Consider the following 19,722-nt stretch of genomic DNA (forward strand, 5'->3'; position numbering starts at 1 on the left):
CTTGATACAAAAAGTTGGTAAGAAAAATTTATTTTATTTAAAATATTGTTTGTATGATTTTTAAAATATATACAGTTTCAAAAAAAAAGTTGGGAAAATTTTAGTGCTGCAGTGTCCTAAGGTTAAAAATATGTGCGAATAGGGTTGTGAAATAGTTCATTGGTAAAGTGCTTGCCTAGCATGTGAGAGACCCTGGGTTCAATCCATAAGACTAAAAAGAAAAAAAAGAAGAAAAGGATATACCATGAATTAATATATAATAATTAACATTAGTAACCTTAGTATTTTTAAAGTTTTTTCATAAGTGCCTGTTTCTCATATGCTCTGTAAGTTTTGATAAAACAGTATGTGCTACATAAGTGTTTGATGAACACAAAGGTCTTCTGTGTATACATAATTGAGACCTATAATTTCTGCTCTGAGAAATAAAATGAACTGAAAACTCCCGGCCACAGCAGTCAAATGGCCAAGGCTCCTCAGAGGTGTTGCCCCCTTTTTCTGTTAGCTCCCCGCGCTCACCCATCACCTGCCATTTTTTTAAATAAACTGAATCATCAACCATGATCCGGAGCTGGAGTCCCACATAGTGCAAAAGGGAATGGTAACATATTGAACCTACTGTGAATAAACAATACAGCACTCTGCTCAGCTTCTGTCCTTTGGTATCCTGCAATTTCATCCCCTAAACCCTTCTGCCATCTGCCAAGATCAGGACCAATCCCAAAGTGAGAACCCTGCAGACAAGACTGAAACAGGAGCCAATTATGTTTCCACATTTACTTGAAAGTCCCGATATCTTCTTCACTTTCTTTTTCCTCTCTGCCCTCTCCCCAATAAAATCTGTTTTGAACTGAGGTTGCTGTAAATTCAGTCATAATGAGATGCAAATTTCTGCTAATGTTGTAAAGTGCTCTCCTTTAAGTATATATTAGCTTTAACTAGCTGACAAATCTTATCCAAAGGGAAGAACTTATAATGATGGAATTTTAGAAATTACCAGGCAAGTGTACCTACAATTTTGAAAGGGCCTAAAAAGAGATAGGCCTTTTTGGTTACTCCCAAACCATACCAATTCTTATAACCAGGTTTACCAATGAGCAAATTTATTGTTGCTAATATTCACATTTTTTTTCTTTCCAGGGAACTGACAGATGTCATTGATCTATCTAGGTTTAAAAACTTAAAATACTTATGGCTTCATCATAATAAGGTAGTATTATATTTTATCTTTAAATTATCTTAATTTCATGTTTTAATAGAGCTAATATTTAAAAGTTATAATATTTCATACCTAAAATTTAAACTTAGGTAAGGACTATATATATATCATATATAGCTGCTACATATGTATCTGGGATCTATATATCCATTATATGTTTACATGATATATTAAATAAAGGCATCTGTAAGATTCTATCAGAATGCAGTTTGATGTCTATCTCTCATGTTCTGTTGAAATTTTTCAGTAGAGAGTGTTTCTTTCCTGGATCCTGGAAAAAAAAACAAAAAACAACTTTGATAATCTCATGTTTCCTCTCCTAGATAATACACAATCTTACAGTCTATTTGGTCATAGGCATAAGTTCAGTTCATAAATGAGAATACATTAATCAACTGTCTTTCATTCACAAATATCTCTCTCTCTCTCTCTCTCTCTCTCTCTCTCTCTCTCTCTCTCTCTCGACACACACACACACACACACACACACACACACACACACACAAACTCTGCCCTAGCTAGGACTGACAGCAAATGGCCATCTGCCTCCCCTTTAAATAGGAAGGTGTGGTTGGCAATTTTCCTTCCCCATCATTTCTACCGTAGCCTTTCCCAAGTTTGATACAGAGTGCGTGGTGTGGAGGTAGATTAAGGAGAAGGCAGAAGTAAGGTTTTTTCCTTTGTACCCTCTAAAACCAGCAGATGCTCAAGCTGACTCCTCTTTCTTTTCTTTTCTTTTCTTTTTTTTTTTACTTTGCTCTAAGTTTTGTTTTTTATTTTTTTGTCTTTTTATTTTATTTTATTTTTTATTGGTTGTGCTGACTCCTCTTTCTGGATTATTCCGTGGCCTACCTACTAAGCCTCTAATGCCTCTAGGCCTCGAACTATAATGGCCCCCTGACCTGACTTTACCTTTATCCCAATGCTACTGGCAGCTGAGGGTTGCTAATAAAAAAGTATCCCCTTAGGCAGAATACCTTGTTATGTGTTCCAGGTTAGCATTCCTACAGTAGTTCGAGTCTACCTCCAAAGACTTACACACCATTGGACCTGCAGTCAGAGACCAAGAGGGTCAGTGCACCCAGTTGCTACCTAAACCAATTTAGCTTCCTTGAGAAGAATCAGGCACCCGCCCACCATACATTCACTCACCTACAGGGAAGAGGCCTAAAAGCCTCTTTTAGAGGCTAGAATTTAGGAAGAAGTTTCCTCCTACCCTCTCTCCCTCATCATAGAGGCCTGAGTGTGGGGCTCTAAGCTCTTTCCAAACCAAAGAGCAAGATTCAACTAACATTCAAAACTAGAAAATCCTTACAGTTAACTTGTCATGAGGTTTTGAACTTTTAAAAATATGGCTTTCCAACAGTAATTTGTTCATTGTGTGTTGATAACTCAATCTTAGCATTTTGAATTTAGACTTCACAACACCAGCTGATAAAAATAATTGTTTCCACTAATAATCTGCCTTCATGCCCAAGTCCAGATCCACAGCACTGAGTCTTTAAATATCCATGTTTATGAAAATGTTTCAATACTTCATTGAATTTTCTAATGTTTTTTAAACAAACTGAGCAAAAAAAAAAAGGGAAAATGAAAGTGTTCTAAGTCTCATAAGCTTGAAGTAATTTTTAGGAGAACAGACACAAATACCTTCAAGGCCCAGGCAGCTTAATGAAATGGAAAGTGCACACATCACCTAAGGGCATAGAATTTCAAAACTTTTCTAAACACTCTGCCAAAAATTATCCTGGGTCATAGCATGTGACCTCTGATTAGAAAAAGATGGGAATCATCAGGCACGGCAAAAATGACTCATCTTTGTTTTTAGAGTGCGCTCCTTGTAGTGTTTAGTGGTTTTCAAATTTTGAAAGAAATAACATGTACAAATGTTGGCATTATGTCTTAGAAGGAGAGGTATAATGAGGGATTTAGTAATATTTTTTCACTTTCTGGGAGTGGATATTTTCTGACCTCCAGCCACTCATTGGATTTTCACACAGTTGACCTGCAGATGCATCATGCACACAGGAAAGATTGTGTGCTCTATCAACTATTTTATTCCTTTGTTTTTGAAGAGGATGGGGTAGGGAAGGGGGATACAAGAAGAGACTGGATTTTCTTCTTGTGCCTGATTGTATATATACAACAAATTCACTATATTTCTAAAACCATCATCACTTATGTTGTTCTTTAAGACACAGATTCTGTGTAGTCCATATAACACTGAAAAGATATCACTGCTAAAACAGATTGTGAGTGAGATAAGTAAATAGGCTAATGTAAATTTTTTTACTGATTGATAATTAACTGAGTGCTAAATTGCCTCAGCATTCATACTCCCAAACTCTTAACAGGCATATTAGATATTATAGTGCTAAATCAAAGTTCACATGTAAAATACTGTTTTCTTTAAAACCTAGATTGTACTAGGTTGACCACCGAGAATATACCATACCACTGTAAAACATGGTCTGGAAAATTGTGTTGAACAAAATTAATATTGATATATGAAGATAAATATTTAGAATTATAATATTTTGTGAAGAACAATCTGATTTTGTGAACAACATCATTCTTACATTAGTGAACATTTTAGACTCTATTTAGAAAAAATAAGGCACAGTCAAATGAAGTGGAGACATCTTTATTTGTTTATTCACTTATTCAATCCACAATATTTACTGAGGTCTATGAAGACATTAGTGGTTGTCCACTCAATATCCATTCTCTTCTTTTTCCTATCCAACAAAATCTGGGTTTGGGTTTTGGAACATACTCTTTCTCCATTTCATTCCAGTAGGTGGCCCCGTTCAGATCCAGGGGCTGTATAAACCAACCAGAAAAATCCCCTCCTCCTTTTCAGGGGCTGAGCTAGTCAATGAAAGGCTTGTAACCCAATTATAATGGGGACTTAAAGGCACATCTGCTGGGAGGCTTCTGGGAGAGCTTTCTTTATTCCTAAAAGAGAGTACAAGAAGAGAAATCCCTGTTCTCTCTGCTTGTTTTCTTGCCTGGATGTGAAGGCAGGAACTATCCTACCAACTTAATGAATCCAACATATAGAAAAAGCCCAGAAAATCATGGAGATGGCAAGAGGGAGGCTCTCTTCCTAACACCTGAACTTCCTAATAGGTGAGATAATAAGTAAGTGCTCTTGTCTTCTGTGCTGGTTTGAATTGATCTTAGAAGCCACCTGGAGTCCAAGCATCCTAATTGATACTGCTTATTCTATGCTCCCATTAGACTCCTGACAGAATAAATGTGAGGTCCCTGATGTAGTGACAGAAGAAGTAGGGCCATACAGGAGTGACTGTGTTCCTGGTGAGGACATCCTATTTGCAAGCTGCCTACAGTGAGAGAATGCAATAGTCGCTGGAGGCAATGAAGTAGTTTGGTAATTTGGGAGCCTAGCTTCCTAGCATGGTAGGAAGATGCTTACTTCTTCCAAACATTTATCTAGTGGATGTCAAAACTGGACCTTCTGGTCTGAACCTGGAATAGATGATGAGGTAGACCCAGGTTTGTTTCTAAGTACCTCCACTGTCCCAGCCGACTAGATCTCCTCTGGCAACTCTGGGTTCTTTGCTAGTTTCATTTCCTCCTCATACTTCACAGCTTTTTATTAGTACTGTGTATGTTCCCTTTGGGGGCTGGGTTTCCCTCATATCCCCTGCCTGATATATTTAGAGAGAGAACTGTTCTGAGGTGCATATTAACTGAGGCTTTCTAAAGACTCCCTTTCTTGTCTCATTCTCTATTCAAGTCTGACTAAAGAAATTAGAGATCCACAGTGTCATCCCATCTGATCTCTCATGAAAAGTTGGGTATGGTTCAGACAGGTGATCTAAGTGATTCATATTTTATACATTTAGTATGGCACATACATATGATCTCTTCCTATTTTGGCTCATTACTTCAAAATTTTTCTTTTAGAGATTTCTGATATTGAGTTCTATATTTGTAATATTGGTGCCACTTGTTAGTATCCTTCTAATTCTGAAAGTATAGCAGTACTTTAGTATATTTTATTTTGTCTCAGGTTAGGATTAGCATTTGATGAATACAGTATAACACCTTACCAAGCAACTATCCAAAGTGGAATCTAGGTTTCTGTTGTGCAACAAAAACCTAACAGCTTTTAACAAGTTTCACTAATTCACTTTAAATTTTAAAATCTTCCTTTTCATCACCTAAAGAATAACTGAAACATTTATAATAACATTGCTTTTACTAACTGACCAGAGAATGGTCAGGCTAGAACAAGATTGTTAGCTGGGTGTGAGGGTGTACGCCTATAGTCCTAGGTACTTGGCAGGCTGAGACAGGAGGATTGCCTGAGCCCAGAAGTTCAAGGCCAGCATGGACAACCTAGCAAGATTTTGTCTCCAAAACACAAATGGTTGAATAAATAAACAAACAAAAAGAATAAGATTGCTTTAGGAAAGATCCTATCCTTGTTCTTCTGTTCTGCTAAGATTTATTATGATTGCATTCTATCTCCCTAACATTCACATATTGAGAATTTAGAAAATAGCACAAAATTTTATATTTTAGGAAGAAATATTTATATATAAAATTAGCAAATCATAATTTGAAAATATAAATAATTATTTTAATCTGTTTTAAGTATTTAATAAAGAATTCTTTCAATGGTAGTATAGTATAGTCCTTCCTTATCAATGAGAGATACAATCCAAGACCCTCCTGCCTCAGAGATGCCTGAAACTATAGATAGTACCAAACCCTGTATATATAGCTATAATAAAACAACTATAACAATGTGCTGTAATAATAATCAGGTGAATATGATCTCTCTCTTGGTCTTAAATATTTTATTGTATTTCACATTTTCATATAAAGGGAACACTTTATGGCTTCTCTTGAACATATCCAAATGGCTTGCATCACTTCTCTTACCCTTTGGGGTCATTATGAAGTAAAATAAAGGTTACTTGAACGTAAGTTCTAGGATACTGTGATAGTGTATCTGATAACCAAAAGGTCTACTGACATTTTTGGGGGGTGGCGGGGGAGGCAGGTACCTATGACCTGGGTTTGTTGGACAAAGGATGATTCACATCCCTGGCAGGATGAAGCAGGACAGTGTAAGATTTCAACAAGCTTCACAGAATGGCATGCAACTTAAAACTTATGAATTGTTTATTTCTGGAATTTTACATTTAATATTTTCAGACTGTGGTTGACAGTAGGTACCTGAAACTAAGAGAAGTGAAACCTTGCATGGCTCAGGAAGGCTACTGTACTTTTTAACTGGGAGTTTGACAACATGCTTTGTATGTTAGAATTTTTTTTGGCTCCCTCAATCAGATTTATCTGTGCATTAATTTTATATGTACATATTTATTTATTCATTTGTTTACAACTTACCTCTTTTAAAAAAGTGATTAAAAGCACACACACCTTATGGTGGAGTATAAGAGTTATTAAAGAACAAAATGAACTATATGCATTTCATATAATTTGTGACCTTACACATTTCTGTCACCTCAGGGAAACATTTATTATATTGCTATGTCAGTTTTGTTGAAAGAATTATGTTCTCAAAATATATTTAAAACCTCCTAAAAAAAGTAAACTCAACATATAATCCCAAAATAAGCCTATCATAGATAGTTTTGAAACTTGTGGATATGTCTGATATATATCTAGTTATGATGTAACCAAGAGATACATTCTATTTTTGGAAAGAACGTATACAAAATTTTCAGTAACTTGGAAATGAGAGGGAAATACCTGAGAATGAAAGTCTGTACTACATAAAAATAGTTATTTCTGAATGTTTTAAACTGCAGATTGTATTTTTTAAGTACTATACATATTTTTAAATAAAAAATGTACTGTTTTAATTTAAAGGATAGGAACACCATAAAAGTGATTTCAGGAATCCTGAAAACATATTGTATTTTTTTTCTTCTTCCTCCTCCTATATAATTTGGTGTAATTATTAAAAAATTTCCCCAACTCATATTTAAATTTTATATAAATTTAGAAAATATTGAGATATTAATAGTCAAGTATATAATAATAATACACTCTTAATTCACACAAAAATGTATCATATTGTAGAATTTTACTATGTTGTTTAATCCCTGGTTGTCATTAACATAGACCAGACACATTGTGTCTTTCCACAATGTCAGAATTTGTTGAATAACAATAAATCTACAAGTTATATCACTTTGATCAGCTTTAATTCACCAAAATACTTATGTTTCACTTGGTATAAGGATCAAGGCCATAAGTTATTTTATTCCAAAGTGATCTTAATTACTAATGTGTTTAACACTCACACATCATGCTTCACACAACGATAGAGGTTACAAAAAGGCTAAGAAAGTATTAAGGTGGCTATAGGTTCAAGAGGCAGTTCCAAGGACACAGGCAGGGGAAGATGCAAAAACAGTCACCACAGGTGGTCAGATAAGGACTTAAAGGAATCAGCTTGCACAGAGTGGAGGCCAGGGTGTGGACAGTAGACAGTTTGAAGTGTCACTTAGCGTGGGTCATGGGCTGTCACTGGTAGGAGAAAGCTCACCAAGCAGAAGTCCAGGGATAGAGTCAGAAGTTCAAAGGGAGATATAACTCAGTGGTACAGCACCCCTAGGTTAAATCTCCAATACCAGAAAAAAAAGCAAAGAAAAAGAAAGAATTATTATTATTATTATTATTATTATTATTATCATCATCATTATTTCAGTGCTGTGGCAATTTTTCTGAGCAAGTTTATAATAAGTGACCAGATGACAGGGTCAATGGCACCTGTGTTCACTCTTGGGGTATTCTTCCTTTTATGGGTGTTAGGTGAGGGGGTTCCCTCTGATGAAATTGAGAAGCTCCTATGTCTGGTGTTTCTGATATGATCTGATATGCTCAAGTGTCCATGTGCTCCTGATCGAATTTGATAAGTTTTTATTCACATGAATAAATTATCAATTTGTGCTCTACGGTTGTACTGGATAAATGGTGGTTATTTATTTATACAAACAAGGTATGGAGTCATTCTACCTTGATACTTTTATTCAAAACGGAATAACTCATAGCAAACTATTTGCTTTATAAAACAAGAGTAACTCAGAGCAGGACACAACCTGCTCTCCACACTAATCTGTGGTCTTTTCTTCTAGAATTTTTCAACCTTGATGCTCCTGACATTTTGAACTGTGATTCCAGGTGGTGGGAGCTGTCTTGTGCATTTTAGAATGTTTAATACTATCCCTGGCCTCTACCTATTGTTTCCCAGGAGGTTCCCCAACCCCACAATGTCAACCAAAAATATTCCCACACATGGTCAAAAACTCCCTGGGGAAAAAAAAAATCAAACTCTCTCTCTCTCTCTCTCTCTCTCTCTCTCTCACACACACACACACACACACACACACACACCTGCCGAAAATCAGTGTAACAAAAAAAATGTGATTATGTAAATCTAAGTGAAAACATGCCATGCCTCTGCTCAAAACCCTGGATGGCTCCTTGTTACTTTTTCAGTAATCTACAAGGAACTAAACAAGTGTGACACTGGATATCTCTGTCTTCATCACCTATTATCTGTGCCTGACTGACTCTATCCAGCCACCCTGGACACCCTCCTATCTCTGGGCCCAGGCCCTGGTTTGTCCCCTAGTGCTTCTCCTACAGATAACCACAGGCCCCACTCCTCCTTTAATGAGTCCCTCCAAATAGCTCTTCGTCCAGGAGGCTGAACTGACCAATCTCACTAAAACTCCGCATTGCCTCCCCAGGCTGATCGCCAGGCTTTATTTCTTCCCACAGCACTTAGCAACTTATAATATGCATTTTACTTATTGTGTGTGTTGTTTATTGTATCTCACCCTACTACAACAAAGGTAGGAATTGTTTTTTTCTTTTTTATTCACTGCTATGCCTCCAGGACTTAGCAGAGACTTGCACATAAATGCCCCACAGTGTTTGTTGAATGGAAGAATGAGTAAATAAAAACCCTGATATTGTCTCATGAATACAATAATCTCATTTTGTCAGTGAATCACAAATGGCATGTAATTGGACATCAATTATAAATGTGAGGAGACTAATGTGGTAATATTTTGCCTAGTACTTTTGTTCATTTGAAAATGTTAGATTCTGTTTATTTGAATCATAGCTAGGAAATTTTCTTTGCATGAACACTAGTTCAGGTAATCGAAGGTCACTGGACTAAGCATGCTTCTGCTATTTTAAGCAGAACAATTATTAATTGAAAAGATATTGGGTAGATATTACAGAAGTTTAAGAATCAAGTTCTGGAAATACTCAGAATCAAAGGGAGCTGTGGTCAAAACCATGTCATAGAACCAGTTTCTACAAACAGTTTTGACTTTCCAATCCACAAGAAAAGCCCCAGCTTGCACTCTTGGTGTTGCCAGCACCAGCCACGGGACACACCCACTGTCACCACTGCCATCATTTCCAATGCTGTGGAAGACAAATATTGTCTCCATTCCTGCCACCACCAGAATTAACTCCAACTGTCTCAACCTCTTTGCCTTACCATTTCTTGATTTGAAGTTCAGTGTGGATGCATTGGATTGACTTAGCCTAGGCGCTGTGAATGCTTTACCTGCTGGATTGTGAAAACAAATACCTTGTCCAGTGGGGAGTGGGTTCTGATTCCTACCAACACTCATTGGATGGCGAATATCTTGAATTATGGAGAGGAGATTTAGATGCTAGGCATCCAAAAAATTGTGACAAGTAACTCCCAAATTTTGTTAAGTAATGTTTAGGAAGTTGAAATGAAAGAAATAGCACGAACATTTGCTATGCTCCTGTAAGAGAACCTGGATGAGAGTAGTTATTAGGTAAATAGATGATAAGTTCAGGTACAGCTCAGATTCTGTCACTAACCAGCTAACAGTATGTAGCAAATCACATCCTCTCTCTTAGAGCTGTTTCCACTTGTGTAATATAGCATATTTATTCTTCATGACTACTTCAAAGGTCATCATGAGATGGCCTATGTGAAGTACTAATCAAAGAAACTCACAGTAGTCACAAGATAAAATATTAAGATCCTGGGCTGGGGCTGTAGCTCAGTGGTAGAGCATCTGCCTTGCATGTCTGGGGCACAGGATTTAATCCTCAGCACCACATAAAAAATAAAGATATTGTGTTCATCCACAATGAGAGAGAGAGAGAGATACTATTTCCCTGTATATATATATTTCTTCTTTCAACAGAACTATTTATACATATAACAATTGTTTAAAGAATTAGCTAGTTCTACATGTTGGCAATAGATGAAATAACTTTCAGATGCAACAACTTTCAATTCCTTTACGTGATATTTTATTACCTATCAACATTTCTCTAAATCACCCGCCAGTGTTGCTATTACTTCTTTTACACAATAGCTATTTTGTTCTCATTGAGGAAGATGACGACCTAGTTCTTTCTCATCCCCAGATCTACCACACATATGCATACTTTCCATTCCCCAGTCTCCTGATGTGGTTGTATTGTAATTTGAGTTAAATCAATATTCACTGGTTATATTGTTATAACAAAGTATGCTTTTCAGAACAATAAGCCATGTATTATACTCTGCTTTTCCTTTATTGCATTTCCTTAGATTCCCTGGAGTTTATATTTGTCTGATTTATTTTTTATTTGATTTTCATTACAGGCTGAATTGTGTCCCACCGCCCCCCCACCCCCGCCACCAAATTTAGACATTGAAGTCCTTATTTCTGGTTCCTCAGAATGTGACTGTGTATGGAGATTGTGCAGTGAGAGAAGAATTAAGTTAAAATGGGATAATTAGCATGGGCCTAATCTAACGTGACAGTGTCTATAAAAAGAAGAGATTAGGACACAGAAAGAGAGATACTAGCCATGTGCACAATACAGAGAGAAGATCATGAGAGGGCACCACAAGGTTGTTATCCACAAGCCACATGGAGAAACACCAGAATGAAACCCAATTCTTTCAATACGTTGATCAGGGACTTTCAGCTTCCAGAACTGTAAGGGAAATTTTCCTGCCATTTAAGCCAACTATTCTGTGGTATTTATTATGGCAGCCCTAGCAAACTAATACATTTTAAAACTGCTATTCCCATCCAAACAACCTAAACTCTGTTAATTGACCACATCTACTTAATACATTCAATTACATTTTTTGCTTTGGTTTGGTTTTGGCTTTGGTGCTGGTGATTGAACCCATGATCTTGTACATGCTAGGCAAGCACTCTAGCACTGAGCCACAAATCCAGCCCTACTTTCATTTTCTCGGAGTCTTCCCAGGCCTTCTGACTCGCTCTGGACTGTTTGCCCTGTGAGACTATGTACAACTACAATCACCCTTCATCTGGGAGTGTCCTTGGCTCCTCTCCTGTTTCTTAGACTGCATGTCTTTTTTTTTCCCCCTAGAGCACATACTCCAGTGTCTTCCTGAGAAAGGAGTGCAGAAGTGCAGGTGATAATTTTTTTTAAGATTCTGCATGCTTGTACTTGTGTTTATTCAATTCTCAACATTTGAACCAATATTTTGGCTTCTCTGACTAATAGAATTCTACATTGACAATAAAACATCTCTCCTTTGTCATCTAATTTTCAGTGTAGCTGTTGAGGCATGTGAAGCCATCTGAGTTCTGATCCTTGAATTTGGGATGTGTATGTGTGTGTGTGTGTGTGTGCACGAGCACGCACATGCTCTTATGTTCTGTTGTTCTTAGTGTTCTGACATTTCACAATAATGTGCATTGGTTTAACTTTATCATCTACTGTGCTGGGTTTGAGAAAACTTCTATCTGGAAACTCATGTCTTTTAATATGGAGATATTTGCTTAAAGTATATTGATTTCTTTCTCTTCTATGCCTATAGTTCTCTGTTCCTGGAACTATATGTATATGTTAAACACTGAACTCATTTTCAAACTTTCTTTTATATTCTCAGTTTTTGAAAATTTATTTTTGTTTCTTTGTCATTTTCTTCTACTTTCTGGAAGAGTTCCTCAACTTTCTCTTCCAACTCTCCTAATAGGATGTAATATGTTCCTAATATCTCCTTTCAGGTTTTTATTTTTCAAGGGCTCTTTTTTTTATTTGTTTGTATGTTTGTTTATTTATTTATTTATTTTGTGCCAGAGGCACTTAATCACCGAGCCATTCCCCAGCCCCCCCCCCACTTTTTTGGTGGTGGTGGTGGGGTAACCAGGGATTGAACTGAGGGGCACTTGACTGCTGAGTCACATCTCCAGCCCTATTTTGTATTTTATTCAGAGACAGGGTCTCATTGAGTTGCTTAGCATCTCACTTTTGCTGAGGCTGGCTTTGAACTTGCCATCCTTCTGCCTCAGCCTCCTGGAATTACAGTTGTGTACCACTGCACCCATCTCCCAGCCCCTTTTTTAATTCCATTTTATGTTGCTAAATTGCTTAGGGCCTTGCTAAGTTGCTGAGTCTGGCTTTGAGGACACAATCCTTCTAAATCAGCCTCCAGAGCAGCTGGGATTTAAAGGGGTGTGCCACCGCGCCTAGCTTCTGTGTTTATTTTTATATTATCCTTTTATAATAGTAGAGCACAATTATGTTTATATAATAAGATATTTTATATTAAAATGTATTTGTATTACCTTTGTGCAATTTTATGTTGTTTTATTAAAGAATATATTTTTAACAATTGTATTGGGGCACAAATCATACACAAAAAAATTGCATGTGTTTAATGTATACAACTTGATGAATTTGAACATATGTATATACCCGTGAGATTTTCACTACAATCAAGGGGATAACATCAATCACTCAAAAATATTCCAAAGATCATTTTTGTATGGTTGTTGTTTGTTTCTCTTTGTAGTAATAAGAACACAACACAAGATTCAACTACTTTTCTTTTCTTTTTTTTTTTTGGTACCAGGGATTAAATTCAGGAGCACTTGACTATTGAGCCACATCCAAGCCCTGCTTTGTATTTTATTTAGAGACAGGGTCTCGCTGAGTTACTTAGCGCCTCGCCATTGCTGAGGCTGGCTTTGAACTCCTGATTCTCCTGGCTCATCAGCCTCCCAAGCTGCTGGGATTACAGGTATGTGCCACCTCACCCAGCTTCAACTTCTTAATAAATTTTTAAATGCATACCACATTGTTAAGTAGACCATATTTTACAGCAGATTTCTAGAACACATTCCTTTTGTAAATCTGAGACTCCCCCGCCTTGCTGCAGTCCTTGGCTAGTTTAGATTCCACTTACGAGGAATCGTATAGTATTTGTTCTTGAAGGAATAGCTTATTTTACTTAACATAATTTCCCACAGGTCCATCCAAGTTGTCAAAACTGTAGGATTGCCTTCTTTTTGAAGGCTGAATAACATTATATTTAGATAACAGATTTTCTTCATCCCCTTCTCCTTTTGATAGACATTTGGGTTATTTCCTCCTCTTGGCTACTTTGAATAATGCTGCAAATAACATGGATGCAGATAACTCCTTGGGAACCTAATTTCAATTCTTTGGGGTATATATCCAGAAGTGGGGTTGCTAGATTATGTAGTAATTCTATTTTTAAATTTTTGAGGAGCTTCCCCATGTCTTCCATAGTGCCTGCACCATTTTACATTCCCACCAAGAGTGTGCAACTGTTCCAATTTCTCCACATTCTTGTCAACAGTTATCTTTTTTGATAACAGCTATCCTAACAAGTATGAGCTGATTAAATATATATATTTTATGTTATCTTTTCCTTGTTTCAAGGATAAAATATCCTAATCTTTTCAAGCATAATCATGATGATGGTGTTGCTGTTGCTGTTTACATTGTATCTATTTTTTTCTAAATTAATCTGGTTTCCATTTATTTCTTTTAATCTCCTTTTTTATGTCAGAATTTTTCATGAAATGTTCTTGACTAACTGGTTGCAATTAAGATGGAGATCTAAAATGTCAATGGGAAGTATTAAGCATGTGTGGCTGGAGCTTGTCAACTGTGAGATTCATTGTAAAGTGGTCTGACTGGGCAGATCTGGGGGAAACCCTGGTATTAGTAAACTGGGATCTCCTCTCCTGATATTTGAAATCTCCAGAAAAGTCATTTTCAATCCTCTGTCCAAGGATAAAGGAAGCCAACCTGAGGACAGAGGGCTCAGTGTTCTCAGCTTTCAGTGTTCATGCATTCCCCTAATCTTTCTGTTTTCAGACCCTCTACATTCAACTCTGCCTAGTGGGGACTATGCATTATTCCATCTATAAAATAAGTCTCCAGTCTTTCTGTGGTAAGAAAGGCTCGGTTGTCTAATAGTAGTCTGTGAACATTCTCTAGGCTTCTTAAACAGCTGTTCTTGACAAGGGAAAAGATACACCACAATGTTCTAAAAAGACTCAATAACTGAAAGTAAAAATAAAGAGAAAGAAAAGAGGTTAGAGAGGATATTTTCTCCTTGAAACAAGGAAAAGATAACATACAATATATTTTTAGTCAGCTCATACTTATTAGGATACTTAATTATCAAAAAAGACAAGTGTAGACAAGGATATAATGCTTATTTAATTCCTTCCTCTTTATTTCTACTTCTAGTAATTGAGTCTTTTTAAAACATTGTGGTATATTTCAGATTGTTTCTTTTTTTTACTATTTTTTTAATTTGTTTTAATTAGTTACACATGACAGTACAATGACTTTGACATATCATACATTTGAATCAGATGGGATAGAATTTCTCATTTTTCTGATTATACAGGTTGCAGAATCACATTGGTCATGCATTCACAAATATGCACACAGTAATAATAATGTCTGTTTCATTCTACTATCCTTCCTATCTCCCCATCCCCCCTCCCATCACTTCTCTGTACCTAATCTAGGGTAATGCTCTTCTTTTTTTCCTCACATCTTCATCCATGTATTTTGTATAACAATGAGGGTCTCCTTCCACCATCCATGCAATTCCCTTTCTCCCTCCCTTTCCCTCCCACCCCTCTTCCCTATGTAGAGGAAATCTTCTTCCCATGCTCTTCCTCTCTTCCCCATTTTGAGTCACCCCCCTTATATCAGAGAAGACATTCAGCATTTTTTTTGGGGGGGGGGGATTGGCTAACTTCACTTAGCATAATCTGCTCTAATGCCATCCATTTCCCTGCAAATGCCATGATATTATTATTTTTAGCACTGAGTAATATTCTCTGACTTAGAATTAGATTCTCTTATTTCTAATAATTCTGTTGCCACTTGACATATACTTTTCAGCTCCCCACATTATATTACTGTTGTCTCAATTCCTGATTTCTTTGTCCTTATTAAAACATGTGTTTCAAAACAATTCCTTTACTGTCATTTTAGATACCTTTTTGGATGAAACAAAATTAGATATGTGTGTATAATCTATACCTTTAACAATGTCATTTTCCTCACACAATCTCATGTGAATGATTTTTTATTAATATTATTTTAATTAAAAATTACAATCACATACATTTAGGGAATTTATAACATGTGATGTCTGGATATATGTACACAATATAGAATAATTACATTGAACTAATTAAATTTTCTGTCACATTGCTCACCATTTTTTATGGTGAGAGATTTAAAATTACTCTTTTACTTATTTTGGAAATACATAATACTATTCTCTATAGTCACCTTGCTGTGTCAAAGTCTCAAAACCTATTTCACCTGTCTGTTGACACTTTGTACCCTTTGATCAACAACTTTCCATTCTTCTTTATCCTCCCATCCTCTGATAACCATCTTTGTATTCTGTACTTCTGTGAAATTCAACTCTTTTGGGTTCCACATACAAGTGAGATCATGTGGAGTTTGTCCTTTCCTGGCTCATTTCACTTAGCATAATGTCCTCCAGGTTAATCTATAGTGTTGAAAATGGCAGGAAGCTGGGCACAGTGACTCACACCTGTAATCCCAGTGGCATGAGAGGCTGAGGCAGGGGGATCATCATAAATTCAAAGCCAACTCCAGCAACTTGGCTTGGCCATAAGTAACTCAGTGAGACCCTGTCTCTAAATAAAACTCAAAAAAGGGCTGAGGATAAGACTCAGTGGCTTGGCAACCCTGGGATCAATCTCCAGTACCAAAAAATTAAAAAAATAAAGAAGATGACAGTATTTCCCTCTTTTTTATGACTCATTAGTATTCCATTGTGTATATATACTTCATTTATTTTTTGTCCATTCATCCATTGATGAGCACTTAGGTTGATTCCATATACTAGCTATTGTGAATAGTGCTACAGTGAACATGGGAATGCAGGTATCCCTTTAACATGCTGATTTTAATTCCTTTGGATATAAACTCCAGAGTGGGATTAATAAATTGTATGGTGATTCTATTTTTAGTTTATTAATCCATACCATTTTCCATAATGGCTATACTAGTTTACTTTTCCACCAGAAATATAAAAAAATTCCCTTTCTGTTTTCTCCACATCATCATCGACACTAATATTTTATTTTTTTGATAAATGCTATTTTGACGTGTACAATATATCATTATGATTTTAATTGGCAATTCCCTAATGATTAGTGATGGATAAGTGTTTTTACAAGTATTTGTTGACCATTTATTTGTATGCTTTTTTTTTTGAGAAATGTCTGTTCAAGTCCATTTTTTAATCAACTTGTTTCCTTGTTATAGAAGTTTTATATATATGTATGTGTACACACATACATACATACATATATACTCAAAAACTATATATGTATATATACAGATATATATACATGCATGTATATTTGCACATATATATGTGTGTGTATGTATACATTTTCTCTCATTCCATGGATTGCCTCTTCATGTTGTCTATTACTATTTTTGCTGTGCAGAAGCTTTTTCATTAGATTTCTTCTCATTTGTCTATATTTACTTTTATTGACTGTGCTTTCATGGTGATAGCCAAAGAGTTGTTGCTCCAATCAGTGTTGTGTAATTTTTTTCCTCAATGTTTTCTTCTAGTAGTTTCAGGTCTCATATTTAAGTCTTTGATCCATTTCAAATTGACTTTTGCATATTTCTGAGATAAGGACACAATCCCATTTTTCTGCATATGCACAGTTTTCCTAACATCTTGAGAGCCTATCCTTTCCTCATGTATGTTCTTGGCATCTTTGTCAAAAAGTAATTGACCATAAATATGTGGGTTTATTTCTGGGCTCTCTACCTTGTTCCATTATTCCATATGCCTATTTTTATGCCAATAACATGCTGTGTTGATTACAATTGCTTTATATAATGTGTTTTGAAATTTGGAAGTATGATGCTTCCAGCTTTGTTCTTTTTGCTCAAGATTATTTTGTCTACTCAGGGTCTTTTGTGGTTACATGTAAATTTAAGGATTTTTTTTTCTATTGCTATAAAAAATAAAGACACTGGAATTTTGAAGGATTGCACTGGATATGTAGACTGCTTTGCGTAGTAGGGATATTTTCACAGTATTAATTAGAAATTTCTAAGTCATGAACATGCAATCTTTCTATAAATTTATGGGTTTTTTCAATTTCTTTATCAGTGTTTTTAAATTTTCAATATATAGGTCTTTTACTTTTTTGGATAAATTTATTCCTAAGTAGTTTGGGTTATTATTGCTATTATAAATAGAATTCTTTTCCTAATTTTATTTTTGGATAGATCATTACTAGTATGCAAAAATGAAACTAATTTTGTGTGCTGATATTGTATCCTAGAACTTTTCAAAATTCATTTATCTGTTTTAAGCAAGTTGTGCACATGTATGTAATCTTCAGATTTTTCTCTGTTAGCATGTAGAGACAAATTTCATTCCTTCCTTTTCTTTTAGAATGCCTTTTCTTTCTTTTTCTTGTCTAATTACATTGGCTAGAACTTTTGTTAGCATCTTCTTGCAAAGAAGTGGCGAAATTGATTTTTCTTGTCTTGATCCCAATCTTAGAGGAAAAGCTCTAGTTTTTAGCACTGGGAATTATATTAGCTACAGGTTTGCGTTGAGATACATTCCTCACAAACTTAAACTATTTAAGAGTTTTTATCATACATACAATTTTGAGATTCTCTCACAAATCTAAAGATCTGTGGTCTTGTTTCACAATAGCACAAACTTTTTGAAGACATTTTTCTTATCCGTGATGCTACTTTATTTTCATGAACATAGCCCCTAAAGCTGATTTTACAAGCTGGTGTCTTAGGAAGTTGTTTTGGAGCATAAATTGAATGATATTCAAAAGTTTTCTTAGGTCAACCATGGCTATTTAACCTGATTTGAAAGTCAACCATTGATCATAATCCTTTAATTTCAAAAAAATACCCTGAGATACCTAATATCTTAATCTTTATGAATAATATAATATTTTACCTCTAGAAGAAATGGGATGTTGTAAGGTAATAAAATGAGAAGGGAAAAGGAATAACAAGAATCAAGGTAAAGATAATATCAAGAGAAAAAAAGAAATGCTAAAAGGAAAGTTTGAATAAAAGCCAAGAGTAAGTACCCTTACTTGTATATGAGGTTGCTTAGCACTATTGTTGGGTAGTTATTTTAGTTTGGATTTTTTGGTAACCATAGTCATCTATCTAGGTTTGCTGGGGAAAAAAATAAAGAACCTCTCTTGTGGAGTGGGGAAAGAATAGAACAGTACTTAGGACCCAAAGCTATGCTGAAGTTGGGTAGCCAGTTTAGAGAAAATGTTGAAACGAACCCATACAATTTGAGAGGTTAAGATATGCATCAGGTAGATGAAGCAAGTCCAGCCAGTGGCTCAAATTAAGTCTAGAATGAACTGGTCTGGATAGCTCAGCTTCCTACCCTAGTATTACTCAACTGTAATAGTTTCTAACAGGTACTCCAAGAGTCTGAGTCAAACCCCAGGTTCATCAAATACTAACTGTATAATCTTGGGCAAGTTATTTAGCCTTTCCATGTCTTAGTTTTAACATCTTAAAGTAAAATATAAACAGTACCCTACCTCATGTGTTTATAGTGAAGATTAAATATGCTAATATATACATATATAAGGCCAAGATTATTATATATTTTTTCTTTACAGGTCAAATATTTCTATGTGCAATTTAGACATGTTTGGGGGTTATTGCTGAAATACTAGAAATAAATTTATTTATAAAATATTTCCCAGTACTTTATCTAATTCTCAAATTAATAACTTATAGATGGCTTATATAAAAGTCCTCACCCCAAATAAAGAAGCCGAATTATGATGAAAAATATGCCAATTGATGCTTTCAGAGTCAGACTTGGATTTTCATCCTTGTTCTCCTACTTATGATCTGTGGATCTTGAGAAATTTGTTTAACTTCTCTGAACTACAGTTTCCTCCTAGGTAAACTGGAGATGGAGTAAGTAGCATAAAATAAATAATATGACCCTTTCCTAAGGGGTGTTTCATATTGTCTAGAAAGTTTGGATTGTCACAGCTGGAGTGTGTGTGCTACTGGCACCTAGTGGGTGGAGGCTAGAGATGCTGCTAAACATGCTGAAACATGCTCAGGGCTGTCCCATGTCCCCAAATCCAAGAATTTTG

General features: G+C 35.7%; 1 protein-coding gene across 1 annotated transcript in view; it reads left to right on the forward strand.

The window, feature by feature from the left end:
* Lrrc72 (leucine rich repeat containing 72) overlaps positions 1-19,722 on the forward strand; it is a 53,330-nt gene that overhangs the window by 12,005 nt on the left and 21,603 nt on the right. The window contains exon 3 of the mRNA XM_076853746.1: positions 1,141-1,210. Within this exon, the coding sequence (XP_076709861.1) occupies positions 1,141-1,210 (70 nt within the window). The remainder of the gene's footprint in view (positions 1-1,140; positions 1,211-19,722) is intronic.

The sequence above is a fragment of the Callospermophilus lateralis genome, chromosome 1 (genome assembly GCF_048772815.1).
Source record: "Callospermophilus lateralis isolate mCalLat2 chromosome 1, mCalLat2.hap1, whole genome shotgun sequence".
Taxonomy (NCBI): Eukaryota; Metazoa; Chordata; class Mammalia; order Rodentia; family Sciuridae; genus Callospermophilus; species Callospermophilus lateralis.